This window comes from Propithecus coquereli, unplaced genomic scaffold (genome assembly GCF_000956105.1).
Source record: "Propithecus coquereli isolate 6110/MARCELLA unplaced genomic scaffold, Pcoq_1.0 Scaffold73, whole genome shotgun sequence".
In the NCBI taxonomy this organism is placed as follows: Eukaryota; Metazoa; Chordata; class Mammalia; order Primates; family Indriidae; genus Propithecus; species Propithecus coquereli.
Window position 1 is genome coordinate 3,187,075 of NW_012153396.1, and position 23,117 is coordinate 3,210,191.

Here is a 23,117-nt window from a genome sequence, read left to right on the forward strand (position 1 = left end):
TCTATGAAGATTCTTGTAATAGGTTGGCTCATTACATCTGCCTGAGCCAGGTTGAGTTCCGTGAAGACATCATTCCAAGGAGCTCAGCTCAACCCTCTGCCTTGTATTATTTTCCCTAACTCTATTTAAGTATGAAATCATTCGTTCATTCCTTCATTCAGTAGACACCTATTGAGCTTGCCTTGTGCTGGGATGTAGGGCCACTGTGAGCTCACGGTGCGGTGGTGGAGACAAGCAAGCACGCACACACAATTCCCACAAGGTGTACCCGGGTGTTTTGGGAGCTCAGAAGAGGTAATGACTAACTTACTTTGGGGAGAGGTTGTGGCCATGGCTTCACTTTTCAACTGGATCATAAAGGATAAGTAGAAGTTAGCCTGACTGAGTAAGTAGTAAGGGAAGACAGAACTCCGGGAAAGTGAAACAACAGAGTACAAAGGTAGAAAGGGGTGAAAAGCCTGGCTTGTTTGGGAATGTGAAGCAGTGTAAGGGGGCCTGAGATCCCTTGGGTCTCCGCATAAATATCATTTCCTTGGGAACCCTTCCCTGAGCCCTTGATGGGTTTGGGTCCCCTTGCTATATGTTCTCAGAGCTCCCTGTAGTCCTATAATAATCATTGTACATTTATGTTGGTTGAGAAATGTTGTCTCAGCTTGTGAGGTATCATGTGAAATTAGCATCTCAGTCTCCTTCTGGTTATTAAGACTCAGTACTGTCCATCTTACACTTCAGTGTGATATGTGATTCCTCTAACCACAGCCCAACTTGTAGCTCCAGGGACTCTTACAGTCCCTCTTCTTTTCAGTCCTGGATTGTTGAGGTAGGGGTTAGGAGCAAGCATTTTCTGAGGGAAACTCCTGTGCTGACAGTTGGGGGCCATAAGCAACTTCACTGGATATTGTAGTCCCTGGGGATTTGGGGGCTGTCATTTTGGCTGATGCCAGCCCTTAGTCTCATATTTGCCTCTTTGTCCCACACCTCACACCATGGCAACTGCCAGCAAGTCAACAGCCACAACTTCATCTATTCTCCACTGTCCAGACTCCGAGGCCTGGGGCCCAGGCAAGATCAACCTTCCATATCTGTATTTCTCAAACTGGAGGTGTGGTTCTTGCCACATGATTGCTATACACTTTCCCTCCATACCACACCTCTCCCTTCTACCCCGCTCAGCACCTACAACATGAACATGCTTAATAGGCCTATGATAAATATTTGTGGAATTAATGAGCTTCATCCCCTCACAGATTTTACATTCTGTTTGGAGAAACAGACAGTAATAAATGCAGTATGTACACAGGAACTCAGTTTATGATAAGTGCTCTGAAGAGAGGAAACCTAGCGATGTGATAAATAGTAACTGCAGCAAGGAGGGTTTTCTTGAAATGGACAAATAGGAAGTAGTACTCTAGGTGAGCAATGACAGTGGCTTGGACTAGGGAACAGCATCAGAGACAGAGAGAGGTGGTGTATCTTTGGTGAATGGATTGGTGATTGATTAAATGGGGGTGGGGGGAGAATTAGGGAGAGGAAGAAATGAAGACTCTTAAATTTTGACCTCAGTAACTAGGTATCATTTACTTAAGATGGGGAAGACTTGGAAGGCATGAACCTAAGCTCTATTTTGAACATGTTAAGTTAGACCATTACAGGTCCATGTGAAAGTGTTGAAGAGATAATTGGATATGTAGGTGTTGGATATCAGAAGAGAGTTCTGGGGATATAAACTTAGGAGCATCTGCAAATCCTATGTTTAAAGCCACTGGATTGAGGGAGATTTGGAAAAGCTATGGGGCCAAGACTTAGAATTCAAATTGACAAGGGAGGGCTGAGAAGGGGTGGTCAGAAAGGTAGGAGGAAAACCAGGAGGGTACGAAATACTAGAAGGCAAGAAAGGAGTGTATGTTGGGATGGAGCAGCTGACAACATTCAGAACTCACTCAATGGCTGAGACAAAATGATCTGAATGTCAACCTGCTGGTTTTTTCTGGATCCCATCTGTGTGCCCTGGCTCTGGGGCACTTCTCACTTCACTAGCAATTCCTTGCTTCAGACTTCAATTTCCCCTAAACTTGGATCTACTCTTAAAAATGGAGACTGTCTCCATACCTGACCCAGTTATATACATACACTCACTGTGCTCATCCATACAATAATACAAATATTTACTGAATACCTATTATGTGCCAGGCCCTGAAGATAAGATGGTGAGGGGAAAACAACCTAGCCCAGGCACTCAAAGAGCCCTCAGGAACTCAGCGTGTTGGAGAAAACAAACAAATAATTACTCAAATAAATACATATATGATTACAAACTGAGAAGTGCCAGGAAGGAAAAGCAGAGGATACCATGAGAGCCTGTCACAGTGTCACCTTCTTATTTTATGCATGACATGCGTAGTAGCATCCATCCTTCACACACAAATCGTTACTGTGCCCCGAGGCCCTTGACAGAGACTTGGGGCACTGGGTCTAGTCTCCATCCTGCTACAAACTCACTGGGTGACCCTGAGCAGGTTCTCTCCCTTCACTGAGCCTGTTTCTTCTTCTGTAAAATGGAAGGCTGAGGGGTAAAACAGACCATGGGTACTTAACTTAGGACCCATAGATGCTTCAGAGATATAAAAATACATGGGGAAATATTGCATTTTTTTTCCTTCTGGAGAGTAGGCCCACAGCTTTCATCAGATCTTTAATCTGATGACCCAAAGAAACCCAAGGACCCAAGGAGCAGATAGTTCTGTGATGATATTAGCAGGGAACACAAATGACAAACAATGGACTCTGAAAGTGAGTTTTTGCTTCTTGGATACCATACCCCTTCCTTGACCTTGTCAATGTGTACAGTGAGGGAGGAGAAGGCCTGATCCTCCTCCTATGGACTAAAGCTTAGTCACCACATAATGGTCCCCCAGAGAAAGGATGGAAGGAACCTACCACTGGTGGCCCCTCTTCGGGAGCAGAACGAAAAAGGATGGGAACACACAGGAAGTCTCTATCACCCTTTGTGCCACCTGTCCCATAGTAACCTGCCCTTGGTCCACTCCATCTGATTCCCCCATCATTCCTGGCTGGGCACAGAGACACAAATGTATACAGGAGGCAAGGTTGGGATGTTTACACAAAGGAACTTTCATTAGAAATTAAATGGAACTTCCCCTCAAAAGAAAACACTTTGAGATTCATTAAGAAGTCTGGAAATTAGAAATTCTTGATTCATCTTGTTAGAATATCTGCCAAAAGACAGCTTTCTTGGCATAGTCTTCAGGACATCGGCGTCCTGTCCTTCCTTGTCTCCTCTCAGGACGTGGGAAGGAGATTCATGCGTGAGCCTGAGGTGAGGTGGGTTTCCAACCGTTCCAGAACCTGTATCTCGGTTTCTTACCAAGGTATGACCAGACCATGGAAAAGGCACCTTCTTGGGGATCTAAAACACTGCAGGTGCATGAGTTAGGGGTTCTGTGGTATTTATGGGGTGGAAGGGACAAAAAGAGACAGCAGCCTATGCATAGCCATTGTGTTTTATTGGATCCGGTATATTTCTTATTTTATAAAATATACAGAAGAGCCAAAAATGCAAAGCAGTCAACAGTGTTCTCATGGGAAAAGGGGCTTCCTGGGGGCCCTTCCCCTCAGATTCTGGCTGTCTAGGAAGGTGAGCTGAGTGGGACAAGCAGATATGTTAAGGGTGGCAGCATGGCAGGGGTGTGGACAATGAGGTGGAACCTGGGTCCTACGGTCCCCGCCCTCTAGTGTGTTCAGGGGCATCTCTGGGTTGACTGAGTAGAGCAAGAGGAGACCCTAGGGAATTGAGGAAGTTATGTGAGAGGCTGGGGTAGAGCCTGGGTTGATGGAAGATTCTAATGAATGTCCACACTGGGTTCAGATGCTATACCTGTCTCCCTTCTTGTTTTTCCGTCTAAGGTATCCACTGGGGAGAATGGTAGGACCCAGTTTAGAAAGGTGCCTAACTCACCCCATGCTTCTAAGTCTAGAGAACGTAGCAAATGAAAACTCAAGTCATAGCCATCAAAACAGGTGATGAGCAGGGAGGGTAGTTTGAAACTTTAGCAGGCATCAGCCAGGGCATCTTCTAGCCCTATTCCCTGGCCATGACTACCACCAACACATGCAGGAAGGAGGGAGAAAAAGGAATTATTCTAGGGATGAGCCAGATATCTGGATCCCAGGCTCTCTTTGGACACTGAGGAGGGTATGGAAAATTTCTAGGGCATTTCCCAGGAGTCAAGGTCTTCTGAAAAGCCTGGAAACTCATATTTTGATGGCCTGGGGTAGCAGCCCTGGGGAACTTGGAGCTATAGCCTGGCATGCCTGAGCTGTCACAATCTACCCATGCCTTTCTCTCTCTCTCTTTTTTTTTTTTTCCTTTTTCTTTTCAAATGAAACGTTGTCCCAGAACTGCCTATGCTTTTCTGTTCTCTACCCCAGCCACTTCCTAGGACCTAACCACTGACTCAGGCCCAAGATTTCTCCCTCTACATTCTTGTCCCCCTCTCACAGGGCTCTCAAAGGCTGGTCTGAAAAGCCAGCCAGTGCCAAGGACAGAGAATCCTCTTTGAGCAGGGAGTCTTAGGGGAAATGTTTATGAGATCAGGGATGGGGGAGCACCATAGCAGGAGACATTCTGTCTAGTGTTGTGGTTTCTAAAGTGGGGGTGGGAGGTGGGGAACCACCCAATTCTTATAGCAAGGGCACTCTCAGCACTGAGTATGAGGCAGGGAGGGGGTGAGAGCTGTTGGGAGTTGGGGACACCCCCAATGTACTCTGCCCACTCTCATATAAGTACCGTGCTAACCGATTGGGCCACTGTAGCTCCCACTCTGCCTGTTCTCTAGCCCCCTCAGCTCCAGGGATCTAGACTACTGAATCCCCAGGCTCTTGAATCCCTACAGCCTCTAGGGTAGGGCCAGGATGAGGACAAACCTGGGAAGAGAAGGGTAAGGTCTGCCTGGACTAGGGCTAGAACATGTTCTCCCCAAGACACACTGACCCCCTCTCCTGGGGAGCTAGATGACATTGTCAAAGAGCTGCATGGACCTCATGATGTTCTCATCCTGTGGCCATGGTGTGACAGAGGCAGATTGGAGAGAGAGAAAGAGAAAGAACTTGTCAGAGACAGGGAAAGGGACACTGAGTCAAAGTTGGGGACATTCAGAGGCAGAGAGGAAGGAGATACCCAGAGAGACCTGAGGTGGGAAGGGGTAAGCCTCCCCCAAAGAAACAAAATTGGGGTGGAGGGGTGAGTTAGGGAGGCAGTACTCTACCCAAAGGAGCCCTTCCCTACATCACTGAGTCCAAACCAGGGTAATGCAGAGGGCAGAAACCTGTACCTTTTGGCAAGACTCAATGAATTCCTCAATGGTCACCACACCATCCTTGTTTCTGTCCATCTTCTGCAAGAAGGTAGTCAGGCAGGGAGAACAGAAGAGAGGGCAAGAGAGAGGAAGGCAGACCTCAGGTTAAGTTCCCTGCTCATTCTTGATCTCCTTCCCTTCACACCAGGGCCCTCCAGCCTACCCAGTCCCATGCACCTGGAAGAAGTTCTCCACGTGTTCCCTTGGGGCCTCCTCCCGGAGTGCTGGGTACGTGTACTTGCCCATCATGTCATAGATGGACTTCATGATGTCAAGCATTTCCTGTTAGGCCAAGAAAGAAGAGGATCCCTCCTCAGAGCCTCCAGCCTCCAGACAAAGAGGCCTAGGGCCTAGGGCAGACCACACCCCTTGCTGGTGGTGCATGTGTGGGTCATGTTTCCCTCCCATGGCCCTTTGCATCTCCCCCACTCCCACAACCCCCCAGCCCTTCAGTTGCCCTGCACCTCCTTGGTGATACAGCCGTCCTTGTTGAGGTCATACAGGTTGAAGGCCCAATTCAGCCTGTCATCTACCGTTCCCCGAAGAATAACCGACAAACCAGCCACAAAGTCCTAGAAAGGAGGCAGGGGTAGCTGTGTCTTCAGATACCCTTCACCCAACCCTTTCTTTGGGTTTGAACTGGAGATCCTGGCCCTGAAGTCCCAGGAAACAGGGTTCCCTGGCCCACCTCCCCCCAGCTTACCTCAAAACTGACCGAGCCATCATGGTTAGTGTCAAAGGCATTGAAGAGAAAAGCGGCATAGGTGCTGGAGTCTGTAGGATGAGTGTGGAGAAGTAAGCTTGGCTTCCAGACAGGAGAGGACTTCCTACCTCTATGGAGCTCCCCCAACTCCCTCATCACTTTGGCATTTCCAGCCCTCCGGAACCCTCTCTCCCACTCAGCCTAGAGATGGATGGCTCCTTCCCCTTGGGACTTGTCCCCTCACCTCCTTGAGGAAAGAACTGGGAGTAAATCTGCTTGAAGTTCTCCTCACTGACAATTCCGCTGGGGCATTCCTGGGAGGGGAGGGGAATCAGGATGAGGGCAGAGACAAAACCCCCTTCTGCTCACTGGCCCCCCCACTCCATGGCCAGAGACTCCCAGAGAAAGAGGGAAACTTTTCAAGCCTCCAGGGACTCACCAGCTCTAGTGATGGGAGCCAAGACTTCTTCCCCAGAGCACAAATAAAAAACACGGAGCTAAAAAAAGGCTAGAAGTTCGGTCTGAGGCTCCATCTGCCTTCAGTCTCACTGGTATCCAGGCCATGCTTTCTGGATAGGCCCTGCCCTTGCTGTCCCAACCCTGGCTCAGTTTGGCCTCACCATGCACTCACGTTCTTGAAGCCTCGGTACAGGACCTGCAACTCCTTGCGGGTGAACTTGGTTTGCTCCTGCAGCTGCTCCAGACCCTCAGGCCGGTGACACACGGTGGACAGTTCAAACTCATCCTCCACGCTGTCTGCGGGGAGCGGTGAGGGGGACAGCCGCGCCTCAGGCCCCTGCTACCCCTCTTCAGAATCACTGATCCGTATACCCTCCTCCCCGTCCCATCTCCAGCACCGGAGACCAGCCTGCCAGTTCTCTGGACCCTGAGCCGAGGACATCGCGGCAAGTAGAGAAGGCGCTGGTCAGCTTCCAGTTCTATCAGCGGGCCAAGGCCAGTCCTGGCCCCAGAGCCAGGGATCCAACTCAGAGCTTGCCCCAGGGCCCTTGATCCCTGGTTGGAGGGGAAGGCCCTCAGCCACATCTTCGTCCCAGAAAAGGAGGAGTGGGAAAAGCCGGTTCGAGTGGGTGTCTGAGGGTCAGAGCTCCGGGCCTTCGTTGACCAACTCAGATCCACTCAGCCCTGGCCTTGCCCCTTCCTTTTCTTCCCCTCTCCCAGCCAAGCCCGGTCAATCCCAGCCATGCCAGAGCCATGCCCCGCCCAGCTTCAGCCGACATCCATCCAGACCCGACCCCTGGTCCCACCCCCGGCCCCATCTCAGTCCCACCCCAGCCCCCAACGTCCAGCCCCCAGGCAAGTGCCCCCACCCGCGCTCCCGAAGCCCCACCCCCACCCCGCCCCCCGCCCCCACCAGGAGAGTAAGTCACCTGGGTCCAGCGGGCGGGGTCTGTGGGGGCGGAGGGAGGCTGGGGCGGCTAATTCTGAAGGGAGCGAACTGTCACCGAGAAAGCGGAAGACCGGGCCAACTGCAGACACACACCTCGCCCCTCACACTCACAGCAAATCTCACAGACCTGTGTGTTACAATGCTCACACCCCGGCCCCCGCTCAAAGGCACACCTAACGAACACAGACATAAACACGAAATGGACCCCACGCACCCAAGCTTGCAGGACTCACGCCTCTCTTTATTCCAAATCCACCCCCGTGTGGGACCCGTGGAAATCAAACACAACAGCACGCTCAAGTAACTACAAAACGGGCCTTTATAGCTTGCAAAATGCAGTATAATCCTATGAGATGGGCGAGGCCCTACTGAGGACACGGATATCTAGAGACAAAGCGAGGTCGCTCAACTCCAGGTCACTCAGCTGGGGACCAGGCAGTGACAGAAAACCCAAGTATCCTGGCGTCTGGAGGAAGGCGGGCTCCATCCTCTATACCTGCAAACCATCCTGTCAGGGCACGGGCGACATACATCTAGAGCCCCAAAACGTACCAAGGGCGGGACGGCCACACAGAGACATAGACACTAACTCAGCTCAGCCACTCATAGACCCTCACAGCCGCCCGGTCCCGCCACCGCCACATTGGCCACAGCCACTCAAGCTCGGGCCTCAGTCCTGCCACACTGGCCACGCCCAAACACCCTGGTCCTGCCCTATTGCGCAGACTGGTGACGCCCACAGGCACTCTGGCCACGCCCCAACTGACCACGCCCACACGTACCTGCTCGTTCCGCGCACATAGCCACGCCCCCTCACACTCGGGCCCAGCCAGTGCCCGCCCCCACACCCGCCACACCGGTCACGCCCACACACATTCGGGCCCCGCCCCCGGAAGCACAGGAGAGGCACTTGCTTTCACTGACTGAGGGCAGGGCTTGGGGCCCGCAGCACGGCAGCAGCTTGAGGAACCGCTGCTTCAGCGCTTTTTTAGTGGGCCCTGGAGGGTGGCCTGGTAAGAGAGAAGATCCCAGGAAGGCACATTAACTCCCACTGTGCCTCCATTCCCTGTCCCCTCCCCGACAGTCACAATCAACCCAAGCTGCGGCCGGGGGCTGGGAGAGGAATGGGGTGAGGGGAGGAAAGGAATGGCCAGGGTAGCTGGGGGCTGGGTTAGAGGATCCAGTGGGTCTCACAGCATGGAAAGTCCATAGAGGCAGGGGTCAGGCACTTTGTACAGTGGGATGTGGTTGATGACAGTGAGGTGCAAGGAGGAGGTGGCAGGGCCTCAAGTATCTTTGCTGACCCAGTGCCCTTGGCTCAACTGCCATGGCTGGACCTCTCAGGGTGATGACCAACCCAAGGATTGCCTGGGTAGGAACACCTCTCACACACACACACAGTGACAGCCATGTATAGTGACCTGTGGAATGATAAATCACAGAGTGATGGATGACAGTGACAGCTAGATATCCAGCAACTCACACCCGCAGGCCTAAGAAACATGCTCCAACACACACAAACAGATAAACACACATTTGACTAAGTACTCCTTAATACAAATACACAAATGTGATCCGAAGTAAAACCTGGCGCACATATGGAGACCCATATAGGCCATCTCACACACAGCATGATCAATCCACAGAACACACAATGACCCTGGGACGTCATGACACTGTGTGTTAAAACACTATGACACATTGTGACCTTATAAACATTATGACACATATTAAGATTGCATGACACATACCCATGTCATACTGTGACCTAGGTCCCCATGGCACCCAGATATCTATGGTTCTACCTCACCCACAGAGGCTTCATGTTTCCTGGGTACGTCCACTTTTCTTTCCTGTAATCCCTGATTCCAGGGTATCCAGAATCTTCCTGCCAAAGAGTAGGGTTCCTCATCAGCTACTCATCTACCCTAAACTGTGGCTCTTTCCCAGTCCTTTCCAGGATGGCTTGCTTTTTGAAAGTAAATGATACAAAGTGATGACGCAATAACAGATCTTGGAGGTGGAGATGAATATTTTTGGTGTGTTATGGGGCTATTTAGGGCCCATTGATCATGGCCTTCCTCTCCGCCCCTTATTTCTGCACATGTCCTATAGCTTTAATTGCACTCCAGGAGGACCTTTAGTCCTGGGGCACAAATTTGTGTCTGTGTGTGTCTCTGTCTCTATGCTGCATTCACCCCCAGATTCCTGGGCCAGAGCCCACTGGACCTGCTACACTGGCTAAAGTTGGCCTCAGTCAATTCTTGGAGGGGCCCAACTTTTTTTGGTTATAGGTTACCCCCCACTCCACCCCCCAGCCCCCGCCTGGCCCTCCCAAACCAGGCTTGACCCTCAGGACCAGGCCCTGTTCCCAGGAGGTAATTGCCTCCCCTCCAACACGTCCTCACCACCCTCCCACGCCAGGAGCTATGGAGAGGCCGGGGGATCGATGGTGGCCTGGCCTCCCGCCCAGGGCTCCATTAGCCCAGACTTTGGTTTCCTGAAGCCGGATTGTGCCTGCCTCCATTGGTGTGGTCACCTGACTGGGGGGTGGCTCTCCCACTTCCCACCTGCCCGGCAAGCCCCCTGCCTGTTCCCAAGTCTCTGTTTCCTCTAGGCTCCACTAAAGGTGGGAAGAGGCTGCCTTCAGCAGACAGGTCACCTGGGTTTCCCAGATGGCCCCTTTTCCCACCAAAAGTCTAAAGGGGATGGCAAGTTAGAGCCCAAATGACTTCATCTTTTCCAGACTGGATAAGAACCACCTCAGCCCAGCCTACCCAGTTCATTTAGGTCTAACTCCCTGTTCCCCACTTCACCCCAATAAACGCAGCATAGAGGGCAGAGTGTGAGTTAGGAGTTTTCTGCTCTTACTGAACCCTAGAACAGGCAATTCATGGACTTTCCTCCTATCCCCAACTTTCTTCACCTCTTTCCAGCTCTCCCAGGTGTCTACCCTGTAGTCCTATCATGGTTCCTGCCTGTCTTCCTGTCCCTGGTGGAACTGGGGAATAGCCATGCCGTGGAACTGCACGGTTCTTGGTGTGAAGACGAGGGGCAGGTCAAAACTCTCGAGGGGGTGGCAGAAGTGTTTCCCTCTCCACCTACAAATCACTGTCCCTAATGACTTTAGGATAGGGTGGGGAATTGATTTCCCGTTCCCAGCGTCTAGGCCCTGGCGCCCATTCTGCCCCCGGATCCTCAGAGCAGCCTGGAGAGGCAAGGCGGCTTGGGAAGCAGGGTCCCTGATCTGATCCACTCCTCACCCCCCAGCCAGAGCTGAGCTGTAAATGTCTCACCACAGTGTTCCCACTCCTGTCCCTCCAGAACCCACCCCCATCCCAAGCCTTGGGTACGGAGCTTGTATATCCTCAGGAAAGTCTGGAAACAGCCATACACAAAACCGGATACTCAAAGAGGCTCAGCCACGTACCCTGTCCCGCTTGGGCACAGTCACATCCACCACCTCACAAAGCCACATGTCTTGTCACTCTGACACACACAGTCACATCCCTGTCACATACACAAGCTCACATAGTCACATACTTTGTTCTCTCTCACACACATGAACATACAGTCCCACCCTGTGTCTCTCACACACCGAGTCCACACACACCCCTTAACCTGCGCTGCACACTTGGAGGTGTGGAGAGTCACACACATTTCCAGAGCTGTTGTGAGCCCCTGGCTCCAAAAGGGACTCCTCAGAAATCTGGTGTTTTCTCAGATCGCTGGAACCTCCTCCTCTACTCCAGACACCCCTGCCTGTCTCCGGACCCTTCCTGGTATCCCCAGAGTCTCCTTACCTCCTCATCTCCATGCCCCAGTCCTCCCCACACTGCAACCCTCATCAACTCCCAACACCCTGTTCCCCAGATTCCCTTCTCCCCTCCCCATATCTACTCCTTGAGGCCCCCCTTTATCTCTCCCAAGTGTGTATTCTCCAAGCACCCCTCCTCACCTCCCCCCATGCCTATCCCATCACTCACCTGCTCACCCCTGCCCACAGGCATGAAGATGGAGCAACCCCCTCCCCAACGCTGCTGCAGGCACAGCTGACCCTCCAGCCAGCAGCAGCTCAGACATGCCCAGACACCTGGGTTACCTTCCAAGGAGACAGGCTCAAAGAGGCCAAACTGCTCCAGGACCTTGACAAACAGAGCGAGCACTACGAGCACGGCGACCATCTCCAGCCCTTCCAGGTTCATGGTGGGCCCGGGGCATGGCCCCCACCCAGCTGAGGCTCTGATAGGGCCACTGGCCGGCTGCCTCACACCACCTCCCCCTCAGGCTCCCCAGCCTGAGTAGGACTGCCCGCGGCCTCCCTGCATCTCCTCCCTCCCTCCATCTCCTCCCTCTCCCCCCTCACCCCGCCTCTGCCCCACATGCCTCCCGGCCACAGCCGCCGCCTCTTCCTCGTCGTGGGGCCACCTCAGCCTTTGGACTGGCACCTCCTCGAGAGCCTTTGGTGCAGGTGCAAAGGATATGGACCAGAGCAGGATAGGACATGAGCTAGAGGAGGGAGGCAGTGACCTGTCTCTGTCCCTGAGGAGCACTATCCCCCAGACATCCTGTGGCCACTCTGTGCCAAAGGGAGGGGGCAGAGGGAGGAGCTGTGCTTAGGGCGAAGGCAGAAGGGCAAGGTGCGTGTGAGAAACCATATCGGCACACGTACAAGTAATAGGTGGATGGATCAGAATGCGTTACGGGTGTCTAGTGTTTTACTGCGTGTATATTCCTGTGTTTGCTGGTATGGGAGTACGTGGGTCTCTTCTTGTGTGTGTCTCCATGTGTGTTTACACGTGATTGTGCACTGTCACAGAGGTGTGTGTTTTGTGCACGCTTATGCATTTCTACTCCTGTGTGTATATGCGTATGTGACCTGCGTGTCGATAGTACACATGTAAGAGAGTGTGTCAGAGTATTTCTGAGTGTGTATGGGGAGTGAGGTTTCTGTGTTTTAGTAGGGCTGTGGGATGTGAGTCTGAAGTGTATTAGGCATGGGTGTCTCATATAATTTGGAGTAAGGGTCTATGGTTGTGTCATTGTATCAGCACGGCATTGTATGAGAATATAAGGGCAGGGAGAAGGCAGTGACCTCTCCTGTTAGGAGGACACCACCACTGTCATCGATCTGGTTGCCATGGAGACTGTGAGGCAGGAAGCACTCTCTTCCCACAGGCCACAGACAGTGAAACTGAGGCCCAAGGGAGGGAGAATTAGGTCCAATGGCTTAGGGAGGAAAAAGGCTGCTTAGCCCCATCATGACCCTCTGCGGAGGGGATTTATTGCAACTGCCTTTGGGACCAAGAGATCCAAGCTCCTTGGGAGAGGAGGGGGCACTGCACTCTTCCCCTTCCTCAGGCTAGGACCTCACCCAGGAGATGCCAAAGCCCGGCCTGCTCCTTGGGAACTGTTATTGAGCTGACAGAGAAGCCCAGGGTAGGAAGGAAATCTGAACCCTCCAAGAAGGCCACCCTTCCCCCAGCATTCCTGGAGTCCCTCCCTCCCCTTCCCTGCTCCTTCTTGGTGGTGGTGTGAGTGTGTGTGTGTCCCTGCTCCTTCCTGGTGGGGTGTGTGTGTGTCTATGTGGAGGGGGTTGGGGGAAGGCCTGCAGAGCCAGTGAGCCACAAGACTAGGGCCTCAAGGTTAATAACGCTTAACATCACTAATACCCCTGGCTACCAGTGATCGAGCACTCACTGTGTGCTAGATAATGTGCTATGTGCTTACAGACAGTATCACATTGAATTTTCACAATAAACCTATTATCCCCATATTACAGGTGGGGAAACTAAGTCAAAGGCAGGTTAAGCAAATCTCCAAGATCAGAGCTTCAATTTTAACCCAGTCTTGACTCTGAGCCTGCACCCTAAACCACCATACTCCATTGGCTCCCTTCTTAGAAAGCTTATCTACCCAGGAAGTCCAGTTTAGGGAGACTGACCCCAGAGGGAGCCCTCCCTCTTGTCCAGCTCTGGGATGAGTGTGTCTCTGCCCGACTTGTGGGGTGGGGGTGGAGGGCCGGTCGCTGCCACAGCAGTTGAGGTTCGCTGACCTGCAGTTCTACCTGGGCACCACTGGGGGTCAGGCGTCCAACCTCACGCACACCACATCTTAACCCTTCCCTCTCCCCCTACCCTTACCGGCCAATATCCAGGAACGGTGTGGGAAGAAGGGTATGCCTCAAACATACCCTTTTTTTTGGTCTTTTGCTTTTCCCCTGGGAAAAATTCTGTTCAGGTTGCTTTCAGTTTCTCAAACCTTAGAGGCTACTGATTTATGGATGTAACCAGCAAATATCTCCCTATGACTTCAAATTCCACCCCTGGCATTTAATATCCCTCTCACTATCCTCATCAGCAGATACCTTTGTTTCAGCCAGTTTGGCCTCCTCACTGTACCCCAAACACACCAAACCCAGTCCTACCTCTGTGCCTTTGCTCCTGCCACCCCCTTTGCTGGGGCTGCCTTCCCTTCTGGTTTCCCTCTATCCTACGGTTCTTACCTATCCTTTAGAGGCAGCTTAAATTCTTCTTTTTTTTTTTTCTTAGAGAGAGTGTCTTGCTCTGTCACTGGGGCTAGAGAGCAGTGGTGCAATCATAGCTCACTGCAACCTCGAACTCCTGGGCTCAAGCAATCTTCCTGCTCAGCCGCCCATGTAGCTGGGAGTACAGGGGTGTGCCACCAGGCCTGGCTAGAGGCAGCTTAAATTCCCCTCCCTTCAGAGCCTCCAGCCCTCAGCAGCCTACCAGTTACCTGAATTCCTACCACATTCCTTTCTGAGCTCTCAAAACTCAGCACATAATTCTGTAATGTTATTAGTGCGAAGAGTAAAAGGCGATGTATCATGGTAGGTAATAGAGTGGGCTGCAGTGCCAGACTCCCTGGATCCAAATCCCAGCTTTGCAACTTGCAATTAATTGGGTGAATTCTTAAACTCTGCGTGCCTCAGTTTCCTACTTCATATGGTTGCTGGGGGGACTAAATGAATAACACATGGAAAATTGTTAGAATAGCCAGGCACAGTGGCTCACGCCTGTAATCCCAGCACTCTGGGAGGCTGAGGTGGGAGGATTGTTGAGGCCAGGAGTTCGAGACCAGCCTGAGCAAGAGTGAGACCCCTGTCTCTATTTAAAAAAGAAAGAAAGAAAGAAAGAAAGAAAGAAAGAAAAGAAAATTGTTAGAGTAACACCTGGCACAGAGTAACTGCTGAATAAGTGTTTGCTACCATTGTTAATAACATAACACTCCCCGTTTACATTTCTATAGCTCTTAACAGTTCATAAAGCATTTCCAGAAACATTATTATCTCAATGGCTTCTCATGACAGCTCCATGATGTGGGCAGTGAATAGTATTGTGCCCATTCCACTGATGAGGTAAATGAGGCACAGAGAGTTAAAGGGCCTTACCCAGCTAACAGGGGATGAGGCAGAGATTTGAACCCAGATTTCTCTGGACCAGTCCTATTTCTTCAACTGTATTCCAAGCTCCTGGAGGGCAAACATGTTGAAAAAAACTGGACCTACACAAATTGAGTGTCAGGCTCTGAGCTTGTGCCTGTGGAATGACGGTGAATGAAACACAACTTCACTGCATAGGAAGAGACAGCCCCACTGAGAGAACTATAAGGAATCTATTCATTCAAAAAACATTTGTTGGCCAGCTGCGGTGGCTCACACCTGTAATCCTAGCACTTTGGGACACTGAGGTGGGAGGATTGCTTGAGGTCAGGAGTTTGAGACCAGCCTGAGCAAGAACAAGACCCCTGTGTAAAAAATAGAAAAATCAGCCAGGTGTAGTGTTACGTGCCTGTAGTCCCAGCTACTAGGGAGGCTGAGACAGGAGGATCACTTGAGCCCAGGAGTTTGAGGTTGCAGTGAGCTATGAATGATGCCACTGCACTCTAGCCCAGGCAACAGAGAGGGAAAAAACATTTGTTGTGTGCCTACTATGTGATAGGAACTGTCCTAGGTGGGTCATGAAACGAACTATAGTAAAAAGCTTTTTAACTGGGAGGCCAGGGAAAACTTGGATAGGGTAGCTTTTGAGCTGGTACTTCTTCTTTTTTTTCTTTTTAAAGACAAAGTCTTGCTCTGTCACTCAGGCTGGAGTGCAGTGGTGTGATCATAGCTCACTGCAACCTCAAACTCCTGCAACCTAAAACTCCTAAGCTCAAATGATCCTTCTGCTTCAGCCTCCGAAAGTGCTGGGATTACAGGTGTGAGACAATGTGCCTGGCCCTGACCTGGTTCTTAAAGGATGGCTCAAATGTCAACAGTCCACCTTAACAAAGAGATCAACACTTATCAAGCACATTTTGTATCCTGGATACTTTACACATATGATCTCACTTAGTCCTCATAATGAACCTGAAAGGTAGGATCTATTATTCCCGTTTTTACAGCTGACACGGTCAGAGTGAGTAGCAGTATACCCATTTTGCAGATGTAGAAATTGAAGCTCATAGAGTAATTTTCCCAAGGTAACAGCTGATGTGTTGATAAAGAATGACTTTAACCAGAGCCAGTGATTTGACAGCGCCTTAAGGCTGTCTCTCCCATTTGTGTGGGGTGTCAAGGAGTCCTGGGTGACTATAGCTTAGTTTATGTCAGGGGAGCTATAGGCAATAAAATCAAAAAGGGCCAGATTCCAGGAAGACTTGAATGCCAGGCCGGACTATGTAGACTGAAAGAGGCACCACAGCAGCGCCTCCCTGCTCCCTGCTGCTGATTCACACATGCACAGATTGATAAACTTGCAGCCAGGTGCCCTGTCCCTGGATCCTCCTTTTCCTCTCTAATCCCCACCCTCAACTCTCAGAGACCTTGACCCAGCCTCCTGGGGACTCTTAGTCCTAAATCAACCAGGCCTCTGGTGGGAGGGTCTGTCAGAAGTGAAAGAAGAGTTGTTTTTCAGGTTCTCCCTTTTCTCCACTCAGAGACTTCCCAGGTCTTAGGGCCCTTGCTCACATCTGTCCTCCCCAAGCATCCCTGTGCCACTGGACTCAGCTTTTCACCCAAAGGAGTGAAATCTTAATGGAAGCATTTCAGGCAGAGTGAGAACTCAAGGGAAAACTATCTTGAGGCATTAGGTGGGCCCTCCCCAGATCCCTCAAATCTCACCCCAGAGATAGTCCTGTCATTTAGTTATTGATTCCTCACAGTTCAAACGTGGAGTAATACTGTCTTATGGGGGGAACGCACTCTGTGCAACTGTCGCACCTTCCATCGGCTGCTCTTGCACCCCACCCCCGACACTGTTACCCAGCCTGTGAAGACCCCAAACCCCAAAGCCCTTCTCTCAGTCCCCCGGACCCACTCTATTCACAGCTAGGCCAAAAGACACTGCAGCCCCCAGCTGCATCAGGTGATTAATGACCTCCCTAGACATTGGGGCTATTTTGGGGCCTGGAAGTCATGCCTGCAATGATTGAGGGCTGGCCCTGCCTGGCTCCAGCCATCTGTCACTAGAGACAAGCCAAGCAGGGGGCTTGGGGGTTGCATGCTTCCCAAGAGATTTCCACGCATGGTTCTGGCCCAGCCTCATCTCCTCTCCTTCTGGGGGACACACGGCAAGGCGAGGACATACGCCCTGCCTATACTCCAGGGGCTTAAGTGCATACCCATAGAGAGAGCCAGAGAATTACAGATTCCAGAATGCCATGGGACTAGGTTGTTGTGGTCTCCTCGAGGCCAGGTCGGGAGAGGACGTTGGGTTCTGAGGGCCCTGCCCAAGCAGCCCCAAGGAACCCATGTGGAGATGTGCACAAATCTCATCCGTGCCCTGTGATACCGACAATCCACACATTCCACAAATCTCACACCAAAGTACAACCTCATGAAAGCTATACAACTAACTTAGTGACTCAGGAACCCCCAATCCAGCCCTAAAGCATAGAACTGTAGGCACGTGCAGTCTCAGTGTCACAGAATCCCAGCGATCACAATCCCTGGGATGCACAACCTCAGTAATGCACAGCCCCAGTGATATTCAACTTAGCAATGCACAATTCCATTAACACTCCCAGGGATAGACAAAACAGTGACATGCAATCCTCATGCCACACAAGTCTATCTATCCTGCCACGCGTGAACTTGCTAGCTGAGTTCATGTTGGTCCAGCCCCACCTCAGGGATTTTTCCTTCTGGACATTGACCCATCATCTTAAGACCCCCTCAACCTAAGCAGTGCATTAAAGGGCTGTGCCTTTGCCTGCTCTGCTGCTGGCTTCCTCCTTTCAACCCTGTGAGGAGCCCTGCCCTTATTTGCAGCCCCCTCCTCTGCCTTCAGTGAGAAGCCCTGCCCCCTCCACCATTGTGAGGGACCACGATGCCCCCTCTCCTTTCCTCTCTGAAGAGCCCTATGTGTCTTCCTCCTCCTCTGCAAGGGACCCTATCCCTTGCTCCACTTCTGTCAGGTATCTTGCCCTTTAAACCCTTTTCTTTGAGGGATCCTGCTCCCCCCATCTCTGTGAGGGGCCCTTCCCCTCCCCACCTCTGTGAGGCTCCTATCTCACTTCGCTCACTTTTTGAGGGTTCCTGCCCCTCCCTTCCCTTCCTCATACCTGGCGACAGCGACCCAGTCACTAGCTGGTAAAGGGATCGCGCTGCCTGCCCCAGCGGGCTCCGGCACCTGCGGGGGCAGCGGTTCATGGTTCAGCGGAAAGCTCTGCGGCCAAGCTCCGCCCCCAAGGCCCGGTCGGGTCTCCTCCCCCATCCGAGTGGGCCCTGCGTGGGCGGCGCGGGAGGGCCGGACGGGCAGGCCCGGATCTCGAGCCGTGGAGCCTCCCCATCTTCTGGCTGCAGGAGGGGAACTCACTCTGGCCCCATCATCTGAAACACCCGTCCCCAAAGTTCCTAGACTGGGGCGGAGCGGGTGAAGGGGGCGGTGGATTTCTGGCGGGGAAGCTGGGCACACACGGGTTTTGAGAAAAGACCTGGATGGGGAATGAATCTTATTTATTTATTTATTTTTTAGACAGGGTCTCGCTCTGTCGCTCCAGCTAGAGTGCACTGGCGTCATCGTAGCTCACTGCAACCTGAAACTCCTGGGCTCAGGCGATTCTCGTGCCTCACCGAGTAGCTGGGACTACAGGCACTCGCCAGGAAGCCCAGCTAATTTTTCTATTTTTAGTAGATACGGGGTCTCACTTTTGCTCAGGCTGGTCTCAAACTCCTGAGCTCAAGCGATCCACCCGCCTCGGCTTCCCAAAGTGCTAGGATTACAGGCGTGAGCTCACCGCGCCCGGCTGAACCTTATCTTTTATTGCCCTTTTTCGGTCCCTCCTTCTCAGCCTGTTGCACCCCTCCCTGGCCCGTTTTTGGCCAAGGAGAAAAGAGATGTCAAGGAGTAAAAGGACAAAGTTGTCATGGCAATCCCCCACACTTCCTGGACCAATGGGAGAAAGAACAGGAGGGAGGAGAAAGAGGCCAGTGTAGTGAGGTGGCAAAGAACAGGCGGCAGGGATGTGCCCCCACTGATACGTGCCTCTTGGCTCCAAATACCTTTCACGACTTTGCGTTTGTCTTGGTCCCGCAGGTTCACAGACTCTACCAATCATACGCTGGCTACCAGCCAAACGCATCTAGTAGAATCCGCCCACAGCCCCTGCTCCGCCCCCTTTCCCAGACTCCAGACTTAACCCTAGCGGGTTAGACCCAAAGTAAACCCTTCCAGGACCCTCTAACGACTTCATACTCCTGGGAAAGCCTGAAGGAGAGATATAGTCCCACTCCTCCAACTGGGATCCCGTATTTTTGGTTGAAAACCCTATATTTCAGTAGCGAGAATCGCCTTCCAACTCCGTCCAAATCTTGCCCTCTTGACTTGGCGATAGTCCACGTACAGAATCAGCTCCATACGCATGGCTTTTCTAAGCCACACGGGGGCGCCCCAGTCCCCAGAACGACACTTAACGGCCAGAAGGACCGGACTCCACGTTCCTAGTCCCAGGGACCAGAGCTCAGGCCTGACCAGCCAGGTTCCAACTCCCTTCCCATCTTCTCCTGTCCTTTCTCTGCTTTCGCTCTAATGGGGCCGCGGATCGCGGCCTTTTCCCACGGAGCCTCACTGTCAATTGGCCCCGCCCGGCTGGGAAGACCCGAGGGATTAGATGGGGGTCGGGGTAGGGCTCAGATTTTGTTTTTCCTAAAAAAAAAAGTCTCTCCCACCTTTGTTCTGAGCTTGGGGTGGGAGTGAGGAAGGAAAGCGGTCGGAGGGACCAAAGATGCACTGAAGTGTAATTTTAGGGCCGCCTCCCTGCAAGCCTGACGGCCAAGATGACGGGAGCTGGAGACTACCCCATATCCGATCCCAGGAATCCCGCCTGCACAGGGAAGGGAAAAGGAGAGTAGGGAAGGGCAAAGGAGGGAACGGAAGGGGAGGGGAAGCTTGGAGCGCTCTTCAGCACCGCGGACAACGACTCCTCTTTTGGCTTCAGCTCCGGCTTCTCCGAGCGCTCAGCGCCGCCCGCTGGGGCTCGGAGTCTTCCTTAACATGGGCTTCCCAACCCCATTTGTCTGCCGGTATGAGATAAGCCCTCCTCGGAGAGGAGAGCCCCTGTAGTCCTATTTCTACTTTCCAAGTCATGTGTGGAGCCATCTAAAGCGAGGATGCTGATGACTTAGACCATGATTCTTGATTTGATACTTGTCAACATCTGACCTTTCTACTTTCCAGTGGTGGCAGGCAGGCAGTAAGTAGTATTCTCCATTTTACAGATGGGAAAAGTGAGCCCAAGAGAACAAAAGTCACACCGTTGGTACACTTCCATTCATTCCTGACTGACCTGAGGCAGTGCACCTTCAAATACAAATGTTTCCCTATTGTCACCCAATCTGATTCAAACAGGCAAGTGGGGAAGGGAAGATTTCACTAAAGGGGAGAATCAAAGCCAAAAGCAAACATTGACTAATGTGATGCTAATGAGGGCCCTGGGCCCTTACTACTATCAAGGATGCTAAACTGGTGGTGGGAACAGAGTTTATAGCAGAGCCATCCAGGTGTGAGGCACATGTAGCACTCTCTCACATCTGAGGCCTGCCTGAGTGAGTGGTTCCCCCTTTAAGGGAGTCTCTGCATTGCAACTAGGGGCTCCCCAGGGTGACTTGGGGAGACACTTATTCTCAAGGGCCGCATCCTAATCCTCTCCCCTATTCCCAGGTCACAACCTCACTCCCCTCAGGAAGGACAAGGATCATGGCCTCCTTCTACCTCTCCACTTTGTTTAGGCCTCAGGGGAGACAGCCTCCCTCTTCCCACTCTCTGCTGGAGTTCTTGAGTAGGCTGCACAAAGAGAGACACAAACACACATGCACGGAAATGTACACAGGGTGACACAGTCACCTACACAAACACACGGATCTGCCTATCAAACCCAGGAACATGCACATGCACAGATGTACTGGTTTCACATACCTCTCCAGTGTGGGAAAGAGAGGAAGCCTGGGTAGCAAAGTGGTTTGAGGGGGGGACATACAGGGAAACCACATGGCATTTCCCAGGCCTAGAGCTTCTATCTCTGGCTGGTGGGGAGGCAAGAGGATGTGTTTTCCTGGGGTTTGGGTGAAGTTCTCGAAGAGTTGTTGGGGGTTGAAGGAGCTTCAGTTGTAAGAATAATCTGAATATGTGAATTGGGCAGGGAGGGCTGACCCAGCACTAATCAAAGCCTCCCTACATGGGTCAGGTGCTGGGACCACAGGGTGCTCCTGGGAGCCAGGCTGGGCAGCTGGACACTAGAGACCCTCCTTGGGTCCCCCTAGGCTATTTGTGGAAATTGTGGGGAAGCAGTGGGGTACACTAAAGACCCCCATCTGCACCAGGAAGCCAGAGAGGCAGCGAGGATAAGACATGTCATGGACACTCACAGAAACCCACTGCAGACATCACCACATGGAAGTACACTATCAGCATCAAACACTAATAGAAGGCCGGGCGCGGTGGCTCACGCCTGTAATCCTAGCACTCTGGGAGGCCGAGGCGGGCGGATTGTTTGAGCTCAGGAGTTCGAAACCAGCCTGAGCAAGAGCGAGACCCCGTCTCTACTAAAAATAGAAAATAAATTAATCGGCCAACTAAAATATATAGAAAAAAAATTAGCCGGGCATGGTGGCACATGCCTGTAGTCCCAGCTACTCGGGAGGCTGAGGCAGAAGGATTGCTTGAGCCCAGGAGTGTGAGGTTGCTGTGAGCTAGGCTGACGCCATGGCACTCACTCTAGCCCAGGCAAAAGAGTGAGACTCTGTCTCAAAACAAAACAAAACAAAACACTAATAGAATCCATATAGTCTCACAATCATAAAACACAACAGAACCTACTTTAACAAATGCTCGCCCCAGAATGGTCATGGTCATGAAGTCTTAAAAAGAGACAAATTACCCCGAAGTGGAGTCCTGATACATTCTCGTAGTCACATGTCACTTCAAACAGCATTACACACTCAAAACGTATAGTTGTACATACAACAGAGACACATGGTCCAAACAACTTCATCAGTACAACCAGGGTCCCACACAACCTCACTCAAACATCTGACAATTGCATTGCCACACGCAATCACACTCACCCTGGCTGTCACCAAGCCCAGTGCACATGGCAACCAGCTGTGGGAGGCACACACATATACACACACACAAGAATGACAGGCGCTCACGCACGTAACACCTCCCACTCCAGACACCCTCCCAGCCCTGTGTCACACACGCCTACACCTGCTGCCTCTCCACACCTGCCCCTCCTGCTCCTCCCCCACCCCTTGCGGTAGGGGGGGACCCAAGGCTTTGAACCCCAGTGTCCTGCCGCCCAGACCAGCCAGGAGAGTGCCTGGGAATGGGGCAGTGTGGGTAGGGGCCAGGCTGGGGTCAGAGGGGTGGGAGGGTGCGGGGATGGAATCCAACCCTCCCTCCCGCGACCCCCACATCACCGACTCACCCGTGAGCTGGTCGTAGGACCCGTCTAGGTCTCGGGAATCGGACAAACTCTCCTTGCGGCCCTGGCCCCGCATGGCCCCCGGCACCCCCCTCCCGCCTGGGCCGTGGGAGGGGGCGCCGGTGGCCGGGATAGGGCCCTCACACGGCGCCCCCTGGCGGCTTAGCGCGCTGTCGGGGCTAGGGGCTGGGGAGAATCTGGGCAGGGGCTGAGTCTGGGAACGGCCCTGGGGTCTAGGGCCCACCCGGGGGTCCTGGGGCAGGAGCAGAAAGCTTAGGCAGCAGGTGAGCGCAAAGCCGGAGGCAGAGCGGAGCTGAGCAGCAAGCGGAGCCGGAGCCGAGCCGCCTCTCTCTTCCCGCCCCCTCCCCGCGGCTGTCACCGCCGCCTCCCCCCTTTGGCGCTGTCGGGATTGGCTCCCCCTACCCCCGCCCCCCACCCGTTGCAGCTCGGGGGGAGGCACCCGGTGAAAGGGTGAACTGGAAAGTGCAGGGAGAGAGACTAGCTCTCCAGCAACATTGCAATACTACCCCCTAAACCCGAAGCCACAAGCCAAGGTGGGGGGAGGGGGAAGGGGACAGGGTGGGGGGAGTGTAAGGGGAGAGCTGGCCAGAAACACCCCAGTGCCAGGAAACCCCGCCCCTAATTCTCAGGCACCTCTTCCCCCATTGTCAGCACTGTTCTGGCCAAGACAGAACCTGGGGTA

At 52.5% G+C, this 23,117-nt stretch overlaps 1 protein-coding gene and 1 long non-coding RNA gene across 11 annotated transcripts; one reads left to right on the top strand and one right to left on the bottom strand.

The window, feature by feature from the left end:
* Positions 1 to 277: 277 nt before the first annotated feature.
* LOC105824314 lies at positions 278 to 6,580 on the top strand. Its single transcript, XR_001138197.1, has 3 exons — positions 278 to 439; positions 5,524 to 5,603; positions 5,870 to 6,580. It is a non-coding gene; the product is annotated as an uncharacterized LOC105824314 (long non-coding RNA).
* Positions 4,964 to 22,849, bottom strand: KCNIP2 (Kv channel interacting protein 2). 10 transcript variants are annotated; one of them, XM_012661715.1, is made up of 10 exons: positions 22,418 to 22,490; positions 8,401 to 8,496; positions 7,467 to 7,520; positions 6,710 to 6,834; positions 6,323 to 6,392; positions 6,079 to 6,149; positions 5,840 to 5,947; positions 5,553 to 5,657; positions 5,352 to 5,414; positions 4,964 to 5,075 (listed from the first exon to the last, which is right to left on the bottom strand). In XM_012661715.1, the coding sequence occupies exons 1-10, from the start codon at positions 22,488 to 22,490 to the stop codon at positions 5,028 to 5,030; spliced, it is 813 nt and encodes a 270-aa protein (XP_012517169.1). In that variant the 3' UTR covers positions 4,964 to 5,027. The 10 variants fall into 10 exon arrangements, with proteins under 10 accessions (XP_012517169.1, XP_012517168.1, XP_012517170.1 ...); XM_012661714.1 differs by having other exon boundaries at positions 7,467 to 7,565; XM_012661716.1 differs by lacking the exon at positions 7,467 to 7,520 and having other exon boundaries at positions 22,418 to 22,723.
* Between the last annotated feature and the right edge of the window lie 268 nt (positions 22,850 to 23,117).

Excerpts from the sequence above, each read along its gene's own strand:
- KCNIP2 (XM_012661714.1), bottom strand. The coding sequence starts at position 22,490 with ATGCGGGGCCAGGGCCGCAAGGAGAGTTTGTCCGATTCCCGAGACCTA. Across the intron at positions 5,948-6,078 it reads ATGGCTCGGTCAGTTTTGAG|GACTTTGTGGCTGGTTTGTC; the intron begins GTAAGCTGGGGG and ends CCTCCTTTCTAG. Across the intron at positions 5,658-5,839 it reads ACGGCTGTATCACCAAGGAG|GAAATGCTTGACATCATGAA; the intron begins GTGCAGGGCAAC and ends TTGGCCTAACAG.